The sequence below is a fragment of the Sitodiplosis mosellana genome, unplaced genomic scaffold, assembly GCF_009176505.1.
Source record: "Sitodiplosis mosellana isolate CC-2019 unplaced genomic scaffold, AAFC_SMos_1.0 Smas_scaffold_6226, whole genome shotgun sequence".
NCBI classification, from domain to species: Eukaryota; Metazoa; Arthropoda; class Insecta; order Diptera; family Cecidomyiidae; genus Sitodiplosis; species Sitodiplosis mosellana.
In genome coordinates, this window is record NW_022601467.1 from 9,242,230 (window position 1) to 9,253,399 (window position 11,170).

General features: G+C 32.4%; 1 protein-coding gene across 11 annotated transcripts in view; it reads left to right on the forward strand.

The window, feature by feature from the left end:
• The window catches only part of LOC129578940 (hepatic leukemia factor), a 59,781-nt gene extending 50,293 nt beyond the window's left edge, over positions 1-9,488 (forward strand). For 3 of the 11 annotated variants that reach the window (XM_055468306.1, XM_055468299.1, XM_055468305.1), the window contains 4 exons: positions 1,960-2,114; positions 3,039-3,273; positions 3,621-3,862; positions 4,064-9,488. In XM_055468306.1, coding sequence (XP_055324281.1) covers positions 1,960-2,114; positions 3,039-3,273; positions 3,621-3,862; positions 4,064-4,162 — 731 coding nt within the window. In that variant the 3' untranslated portion in view covers positions 4,163-9,488. Of the gene's footprint in view, positions 1-1,944; positions 2,115-3,038; positions 3,274-3,620; positions 3,863-4,063 lie in introns of all 11 variants that reach the window. The other 8 variants (XM_055468308.1, XM_055468300.1, XM_055468309.1 and 5 more) reach the window with 6 other exon arrangements.
• The last annotated feature ends 1,682 nt before the right edge of the window (positions 9,489-11,170 follow it).

An 11,170-nucleotide genomic window follows, 5' to 3' on the forward strand; every position in this document is an offset into this window, starting at 1 on the left:
TCAGGAATAAGCTACTTAGCATCCATTCAAATCAATGGTTTATGCTAGGGTTTATGCATGTGACGAGAGGATGCACCTTTCGTTGTGTATCAATCGATATGGGCCTTGTTGTGGATACAAAAGATGTCGTATGCAAGTCATTGGATGATATTTTTTTTTCCAGACGAAACACACTCGGGCCAGATCATGCGAATTTCTTTCATACATGGTACATTGTACGAGTAGAAAGTGGAAACCCAATCGGAATTGTACTTGTAGGTTAAAAGTAACACCATACTGTGATGTTTCGCATTATTCGAATTGGTGTTCGATTGGTGTAATTTATCTTCGACATGAAGTTCGCGTTTTCCTCTTAAAGCCCATTTCACTTCGCGCAATTTCAATTCCACGAATAAACGCATAAAAAAAGTACGTTGTATATGAGTGCCCGCGTTGCGGTTGCTGCTATTCGATCGATTCGGTGTGTCTCTATTGACTCTGATTAATTGCATAAAAATTTGTATTGATTTGATAAAAATTGTTGAAACGATCAAAGTAATAAATGGCATTAGTAGAGTAAGGGATAATTTGAAAGTGTTACGGCAGACACACACTTAATTATACAATATATGTATGTATGTGTATGTGGATCTAGTACAAACGCACACATATTTTTATATCTATATTCTCTGGCATTAAATGGAAAATCTATTTGCGTAATCAAACAACTGGTTATGCAGTAAAATCTGAAATGAAAATCGATCACCAGAACAAAAATGATTTTATAATAGTAGGAAGTGCGGTTGTGCGAAAATAAGCGAAACACGAAGAAAAGTAGTATAGACAGAGAGAAGCGAAATGAATGAATAGAAAGAGAAGAAAAGAAAAAAAAAAGAAAAAATTGGTACAATCAACTAACCCAAAGAGCGCACAAGCCAGCAAATACATACCGATTTGCGAATGAAAGCTAAATTGGAAAGAGCAGCAGTAGAAGCACAGCAACAGCATGAAGCCACGAAGAAAGACAACATTGTAAACCACCGAAGCAAACCAATACAGTGTAGCGAGCGAGCGCGCATAGCGAATGCTGATCTCAACACTCGGTTATACGAATCGAATGGGCTTGAGCGTTTGAGAAACATGCGCTCATGCGCGCTCTACTCGTTTCGCGCAAATAAAACAAGCAATTTCACTTTCGTCGCACGACTCGGTTTCTGCTTCGATTTTTTTTTGCTGTTTTTCTTTCTTCTCGTTCATGTTTTTAACACTTTGGCACATCTGTATTTAGCATCGACACAATCATCTCGATATGTGAAGCGAAAGAGTGTGTGAGTGTGTGTGGTTAGTTTTTTTTCACTCTTGCTTCTCTTCTTTACTTGTAGCCAGCAATTTTACTGCTTTCAGCACTTACTTGGATTTCTTTCTCGTCGCAAAGAATGTATAATTACGGTCTTGCTAAAAGTATGCTTTAGCTGAGAAAGAGGTGTGGATAATTGTTTTACACATTGGATGGTCGATCGATGACGATTTCGAACGCTGTCTGATAAATACAAAAAAACGATGATGTAACTTCCAATCACGCTATGAATCAGTCGATGCATAGCCAATGTTCATCACAACTCAACCAAACCAAACTAAACTAAACCCAACTGAAATGAACCAAATCGAAAAAAAAATTAAATGAAATCGAAATGAAACAAATTTTTAAACAAATCTAGTCGGTGATCATAATCGATACCACCAAAATGCATGACCTTCTCCAACGCGAAAAGTGACAACAGTTGCACAGTTATCGGCATTGTGTGAATCGGAACATCAGCGTTCTGTTTCATTCTCGTAGACAATTCTGGTCTTTTATTTTTCTTGGTCTGTCCGTAGCAAATAACTAACCGTAGCACTTAAGTTTGATGCAGTTACCATTTCGATTTAGTCGGAACGGGAGCGTTTGTCTATAAGTAATCGTAGTTTTTCTCTATTCAGGAAAGGCATCCGGAAATAGCAAAGACATTTGTGGCAACGATGATAAATTCAAAGAGGATGGCGATCCATGGAATGTTGAAGCACAAGCTGCCTTCTTAGGGCCAAATTTATGGGACAAAACCTTACCATATGACACGGATCTCAAGGTAACACATGTTAGTATCCTTTCATATTTGTCTTCGAAATGAAATCTCTCGAACGAACTCGTGCTCTATTTCTCTTTTTATTTTTCAACAAACCAAAAAAAAATTTCTCTTTCATTCTCTTTTTTCCGTATAAATTTGAACTTTGGCTAGAAGAAAGAAATTGAACAAGATACCTAAAAAAAACAAGTTTTTCTTTTCCAAATTATTAGTTTTTTTTTTCTTCTTTTTCGGTATAAAGTAACTTTACGAAGAATATATACATAGAAGGCAAAAATGATTCGTTTCTGCGCTCAATTTCAAATCGAATGAACAAAAAACCAAATAAAAAGGATACCAACCAATAAACAATCAATTTGTTAAGGATTGTTTGTACCCGTCAAATTGCTTAACCCCTCGAATGCATTTTTAACCCCATTTTTTGTCACACACGCCAAATATAATCATTCAAACTAATTGACTGAAATGAGCTTAGTGATAGTTTCAGTCTTTTTTTGCCTAACAAACATTCGAAATTGATAGAAAATACCCATGATGATTTATGTTAGCATCGGCGGTAAAACGGAGAGTTAACACTTTTCGTTTCTCGTGCATGAATATTCAAACATTTTAAACATGGCCAAATCAAAAACAAATAATTTTTTATTAGTAACGGGATTATGGTGCGCATGTAGCATAACTGTGGGCGCTTTTGCTTTTCCAACATTAAAGCTTCATAGTGTTTTTAAAGAAAATATGTGCAATTTGAAAGTCATGTCGACCGATAGCATAGCATTCATCCGCTTTATTATTTCTTTTTTTCTTCTTTCAACATTTTCGTTTTTATTCCTATTTTTTCAACAACAATATCTCTCCGCACTAAGGGAAAAAACCGAAGCAAACCCAACTTGACATGATTGAAATAAATAAATATGATCCAATTGAATAAATTTACAGTATGCTGACCTAGATGAGTTTTTGTCTGAGAACAATATTCCTGATGGCTTGCCCGGAACACATTTGGGCCATCCAACTGGTTTGAACCATCGTCCATCGGTGAATGATTCATTGGGTTATTCGACTGGATTAGCACTAGGCTTAGGTCACATCACAACAAAACGCGAACGCTCACCATCACCATCCGATTGTGTCAGCCCCGACACGATAAATCCACCGTCGCCGGCTGAGTCAAGTGAGTGAATATATCATACACATTCCATCTTTCTTTTTTCTTCATTTTATTTTTCGTTTCGACCAAAAACCATTGTATTGGGATGCCTTTTTGATTGAGGTGTCGCAATCCAATTATTATTTCCTTTTATATTGTTCCAAAAAAAAAGCAACGATGCCTTTTTTGTTTATCATCCCTTTTTCTTCCAAAAATCTCAAATCAAATAGACTTATCCATGATCAAAATTTTCAAAGAAACACCAAACCATATCAGTTCCATAAAAAAAACAATCAAATTCTTCTCATTGAGAGAACAAACCAATCGAAAGTAACAGCAAAAAAGAAAAATGAATTAAATTAACTTTACAGCATTTTCGTTTGCGTCATCAGGCCGTGATTTTGATCCACGCACACGTGCATTTTCGGACGAAGAACTTAAACCGCAGCCTATGATCAAAAAATCAAGAAAACAATTTGTGCCCGATGAACTTAAGGACGACAAGTATTGGGCCAGACGCCGAAAGAACAACATTGCCGCCAAACGATCGCGTGACGCACGCCGTCAAAAAGAAAACCAAATCGCGATGCGAGCGCGGTATCTAGAAAAAGAGGTTAATTTATTTTCTATTTTTTACACTTAATTGTGAACCATATATATTTGTTTTATGCAAGTAGAAGTCATTTAGTCCAGAAAGAAAGAAAAAAAAAACACGATGTGACTTTTGCTTGATAAAACATCAATTTTATTTATTGAAATTCCAATTGATATTTTAGCTTGAAGTTGATTATTATTTTTATAAATTATTTACAAGATATCTTTACAGAACTCAACACTGCATCAAGAGCTAGAGCAACTGAAGCAGGAGAACATGGAGCTAAGAGCACGCCTATCCAAATATCAAGACGCATAAGTCGATGTGGTGGAACTCGGTCATTATCGATATCGCCGTCTTCATCATCGCAGTCGCTGTCGTCGTCGGTTGTATGCATTCAAAATACAAATACGAAACAAACCAACAAAACATAAAACAAAATTACAAAAAATTAAAATTAAAATTTAAAACACAAAAAAATAATGATGAAAAAAAAACAAGTTAAATAAGCAAAACAATGTAGACAGACAAATTGCAGCAACCCCCCCACTCACTCACAACTATGCATACATACAGAATTATACGTATACCGAATACAGAATACTGATTACAGAATAACACAATGGAAAATATACACAAAAAAAAAATTAATCACATGATTATTAATTTTAGTACTAAACATTTATGAAGCTAAGCTTATGCGTTGAGAAACTAGGCAGACAAAAAAAAAACAACAAGAAAAAACATAAATAAAAAAAATCGAATAACATTTTAGCCGATTTTTTCGATTGATGACTTACAAGAGAACAGAACAAAATAAGTTTAAACGATGTTGTTCGATTTAACAAGAATTTAAATACAAATTTAAAAACAAAAACTCTTTACAGAGCAAATAGCCAGCAAAAATAGATGATTTAAACTGAACAACAATAAAAATTATTTTAAAAAAAACCATCATACACAAAACAAACACACCCACAATCAAAGCACTCTAAAAAAAGATTAAAAATATGATGAAAATAACGAATGGCCCTAGTAGTTGTAGATTGTACTAAACAATAATTTAATGAGAAAAAAAAACGAAATACACAATAATAATGGCATAGTGTTGGTGCAGGACGGGAGGTTAGTTTTTAGACGAAAATTAAAAAAAAAAAACACAGAATAAATATATATGTTAAATAATAAAGTTGAATAAATTTATACAACAAATGGATTAAAAAAAACAATTTAGTTTTAGAACAAAATACACAATTTACGTATTTAAGAAATACATATACACCAAGTTTATTCGTAGAAATTGTAATCTAAACAAAAACCAACAACAACAACAACAAAACAAACCAATTGTAATGTTACATGAATATTACGTTTAATTTGGTTTTTATTTAACAGAAGAAAAAAACGAACATAACAATATTGATAATCGAATGAAAGAAAAAAGTGAAGATTTACGCAAACAGATGAAATGAATTAGAAAGAATTCAAAGCAGTGAAGCGTGCGATTTAAATGTTAAGATTAAATTAATTTCTTTTTTTGAGTAAAAATCGTTCATTTCTTGTATCCCCTCTTCCTCCCGCCTCCGCGCTTTTATTTATGCCAAAATTTCATTACCATTTCTTCGACTTCTTTTGTTTGATCAAGTGACACCACTAGCATAGCGCTTCACTTTATGGATGTTACTGTTTTTTATTTTTTATTTAGAGATTTAAATGGAAACGCATATACACAAATGGCGCGAGTAAATGTGGGTTACCGGTTCGGGTGGCTGTTAAAAGAATTATGATAAAATATATCGACCGAAACTACCAAATACTAATCAGGACATGTACTTAACAGAGAGAAAAAAAAGAGGAAAAAACAAAATTTTAAAACCTGGGAGAAAGAGAATATGAAACCGTTTCATCGTTAAAATGCATGTCGTTGCGCTCACTTCTATGTAGCATACACATCTCCCTGGGAATGCACATTTGTTACCGAACATTGTTACCAAAATCACAATCACACGGATCTGCACGTCATAGTCAGTAGTTACTTTGTGCTAGTTTCACATTTTTATCCGATATGAAAAAAAAACACAAATCTTCTCTATCTGATGTTATTTTCTTTTTCATTTCCTTACCCACCACCACCCACCTACCTTACTTACTACTTACTCCTGAAGCGAATCGAACACGACGAAAATGCCGCCACACTTACATCGTTAGCTAAACGAAAAAAAGTTTCGGGGAAAAGAAAAGATGCACCGAAAAAATGCAATATGGCACCGATTTAATCGATTTAATTTTTCGCTATTTATTTTTATCCTATTTTTTCCTCCCTTGTTTCCCCATTTCTATAACTAGAGCTTAGTTTTTTAGAAGAGGAAAAAAAATTTGTTACTTTTGTTCTTATTGTTTTAAAATGCATGAAAGCAACTAATTGTTATTTTTATTTTATTTTCTCTCTCTCTCTCTCTCACTCTTTTTTTTTGGTTAATTTTGATAAGTTTATTGTTGAGAAGAGAAAGAGAAAAACATTGATTGAAATTGCTTTTTCCTTTTGTAAATATAAAGTATGATAACATTGAATTTTTCTTTGCTTGAATTAACTCGACTTGTTCTCCGCTTGTCATACAACAAAACAATGTATACAAAACCACCTTCTTCAAAAATACCCACTTACAAAAACGCTGTCCAAATCTAATCGTTAATTGCTAATGTCGGGAAATCTATGATTAATATGAATAGGGCTTCTCCTTAAATTATTGCCTACTCTCTGTTTTCAATTTGATTTTATTTTTTTCGACCCATCCAAATTAAACACATCAACACCTTCTTTTACCTGACCATTCACATCGTGTCTCAACGATGTTCTGTCTATTTTATTTCCTTCTTCTTCTCTATTTTTTGTGAATATTTTCCGAATCGATGATTTTCCGTGGAGAGAAAACCTAAATAAAAATAGATATAATGAAAAAATTATGACAACAAACATGTTTATACCAATGTAAATTAGAATTTAGAGATTATGTTATTAGAGACAAAATGCTAATTAATTAATTTAACAAAGAAATTTGCAAATTATGAACGAAACAAAATAGCGAGAGAAAAGCTAACGACAATTATGTATTGGCATGGTGTGCTGATGAATGAAAGCGAACGTAAATTGCAAAGACGATTTATTTTATTGAAACATTTGGCTAATTTTCAAATATATTTTTTCCGAATGTTGGATATTTCGTTTTGAAAAAAAAAAAAACACAAAGATCAACACCGACAAAACAAAAAGAAATTGCGAACATTTTTAAGTTTGAAATATTGAATTCGAGTAAATTTGTACCAAATTTGCGCAAGACTCCTTTTTTTAAATGTACAGAATAAAACGGAATGAAAAAAAAACCAAATGAAATTTGTGATGAATCTATTATGGTTCAAAAAAGAAGAAAAAAAATGCAAAAAGCTAACATTTTCCCAACATTTGTTCTCACCTGATGAGCAATTTCAACGATATATGTATGAATGTTTTTAGTACATCTCATTGTCATGTTATGATGATAGAACATTTTTATTTTTTACTTCATATACTGATAATGATCCACTGTTGATACAAAATCGTACATTGTTTAGAGAAATTCAGAGACCTTTTCATGCTCCATTCATCATGTTTATTTTTTTGATGATAAAACGAAAACCATTTCAATTTCCGTTGACAAAGAGAAAAATGTTGTTGTCGCAATTCAAATTTGTAAGAATAAAATTTGAAAAAAAAAACTTTTGATTCAACCATTATCGATCAAAATGTGATTTTTAATGGCTTCTTAACTAGCCAAATGGTGTTTGTCGTTTGATCAGTTTTGTTTTTATTTCACGCACTTGAACGAAAAGCCGCAATTTTCTCCGATATTTTTTGCTATTTTCTTTGTCTCTCTCAAGCAGTTGCAATATTTATTTGTTTCTCTTTATCTCGTGAATTTGTGAACAAAACCTTTATACCATTAAGTTACCGTACAATAAACACAATACACGATGCAACATAAGTGTTTGAAAGAAAAAAACGAAACAAAATAGAAATCAGAATCGAAGATTGAAATAGTGTTTATATTTTAGTTAGAGAAAGAGTGAAAAAAAGGAGAAGAAGGTAAGAAAGAGAGAGAGAGAGAGAGCCAGAGCCCAAAATCAGTTTTCAATTAGAGATTTTTACCAGTTTGTAGCCTGCTTTAGTTGAAATGATGCACCTTCTACAAGTGAAGCAAAAACATTGAGAATAAAAATCGATTAATATAATTTAAATGCAAAAAAAGAGTTTAGATTCCCAAATAAAATGAGTAAAATGACTAATTAGCAGAAAAAAAAAACAACAACAACAGCAACAAACAACCATAAGTCTACATATAAATAAATAAACAAAAAAAATTCATTGAGTAGTTGATATACTAATTGTACACATTTAAACAAACCAACAACAAAAAAAACATAGTTAGATCAATTGTAGGGGGCAAAACAAAAATGAATATTTGATATAAATATTTTTATTTTATGTTTATCAGAATAAAACATTGAAACGAAACGGAAAACAATACGAATCACACACACACACACACCTCGTTCTGGTCGGCGCGGGATGTTTGTAAATGCAACGGCAGCCAGAACGGAGTGTGTCATTTCGATTGACAGCCAAATTGAAATTATTTAAAATGGCGCGTTATGCATTCGACCGTTGTGTCGAATGCAGTATCCATGATAACAATAACTCATTGAGATGTCACGTCTCATTTTCGATTTAATTGAAACACTATTACAAATTAGAAAATATTTGGTTGTTACACATGCGTTGCAATCAGCCGCAAACGAGCTGGAAATGATGATAAATATAGAAGAAAAGAAACCCAAAATACAATGAAAAAACAATTGATATGCGTGCAACCGAATCGGTGGATAGTTTTGCGGAGAAATTGGGCACAGTTCTGGCGAAATGGGCATGATTCGGGGAAATCAAGAATATGGCCTTTACTTAATCGAACAACAAGAGTTTCGAATGAATTATTGCAATGCTCTACAGAATCAATTGATATTTACGCAAGATATTTCGGGCTAATCTCTTAACACTCCCAACCAATTCCAGATGCCAAAATTTGAACCCAAATTGCACACCGTTTTTCACTAGATTTTCCACCGATTTTCTTTCACGCTCAATTTATTGATGAATATTCATGAAAATAATAACAACAAGAATCAAATGTTAAATTTTACATTTTATTTGAATGAAATGCACAAAAAATATTAGCTACTCAAATCAGTACAGTTATGAAATCAAAAAAAAAAGATACTGCTTTGGACATTTGTAGATGCAATTACAACAACAACAACAAAACAAATCATTTTAGAGATGAAAACATATGGCAAACAAAAATGGCAAACATTTAACAAAAAAAGAATTATTATTGAAGTTACTAATTAAAAAAGAACAACAAACGAACTAGACGCAAGTGGAGATTTAAAAATTAGTTGAGAGTCTTAGTACACAAGCACACATTATATTTTATTCGTTTAAATAAAATATCAATTTATTCACCCAACTTAATTTTATTTTTTTTGTTTTTTTTTTTTTTTTTGTTTCATTTATGTTTATTTTATCGAATAAATTTTCTTATTGACAAAGAAATAATTGATTTTTTTTTGCATTTTTCCTGTTTTCTCGACAAAATTTCGACCTCTTTTTCATCAAATTTGTATGAGTTTGTCTTCTTTTTTTTCATTTGATGCACACAGAAGAAATCATATTCATTGATAACTAACGATCTCTCCACTGCGATGACAGTATAATGTCGATGGAAAAGAATACCATGTTAATAGCAAAACTAAGAGAATAAGCTGAAAAACAACAGCCGACCTGAACATTTGCCTTGATTTTTTTCTATCTGCCACATCTGCATCCTACGTTTGCATCACATTTCGGATTCACACCACAGGTGATTGAAGGACTCAATTCGGTTTGATTTCGAAACAAGTATAACGAAAAATGGTGCCCAAAAAGACAAATTGATTCGCTTAATTGTTTCCTTCGTTTGTTTTTAGAAGAAATTGAATTAAAAAACAAAGTAAAATTATTAGAAAGGTGGACGTATGTCATGGAATATTTAGAAAAAAAAAATTGACACGAAATCCTAGCACAAAATGTCAAGTGTGAAAGCGAAAGAGAGAAAGAGTTCCTTCGCCGAAATGAAAATTAACAAAAAAAAAAAAATGATAAATTGGAAATACATGTTACTCGTTTGTTGTCAATTATTGTTAAAATGAACCGAGAGAGCAAAAACTCATGAAAACTTAACAACAAAAAAATTACTAAGTTATACTTATATAAAACAAAACAAAATGCGGTTTGTTACTTTAAATGTTGATAAATGAAGAAGAAGAAAAATGGCTGTTGTATTTTGTAGCTCATGGATTATATTGAAATTCAAGGGAAATATTGATTTGGTTTCTAAGGATGTATTTCTATTTGCTTGTATTTCGAATTCCTTCCAGAACGTCAAATGTTTTAGCAAAATCACCACTCCCCCACCACCATTGATATCTGTTTTTGTTCCAACACAATGTCCGAACTAACACATGAATTTGCGGTTATCGATTTTGTTACAATTTTATTTTTCTTCTAAAAAATGGTGCTCGTTATAAAAACCTTCCGATGAAATATGAATAGAATCGATTTGAATCAATTGAAACGAAGGTATTAAGGTACTATCTGAACTATTAAGGTACTAAATGCATAGAAATTAGCATCATTTCTTGGTAGATTAAATTTTTTTTGTAGTATTTTAGAGAAAATGGAATTCATTGAGAGAATGAAAAGTGTTTTTTTTTTAAATTCGGAAAAGATGCTGAAGATTGAAATCGTGGGTTAAATTGTGTTTTGGCTATGAATGATATTGATTCCAGCGATCATTGACATTCTAGTCCCTTTTCATCGATAGGCTTCTGTAACACTGACAAATGAATATTGCAATCACACATGATTTGCTAACGAAACTGTTTTTATTAACGAACGGATGAACAAAATACAAATGATAGCTAAAATAGTGTAGACAAAATTCATTGAAATTAAGTGAACAGAGAAACACACATACAGCCAACCAAATCGTTTATCAATACACACACACACACACACACACACACACTGATTACTGTCGTCTACTTGACCGATTCCTACAAAAAATGCAAAATGTGCCTTGATTTAAAGTCCGTGTAAAATTCGCTTGCTTCGGAAGGAAGAATAAACCAAAACAAACAAACCTGTTGTTTCTGCAACTGCTTTTCCTCCCAATTGAGTTATACATTTAGCAAACA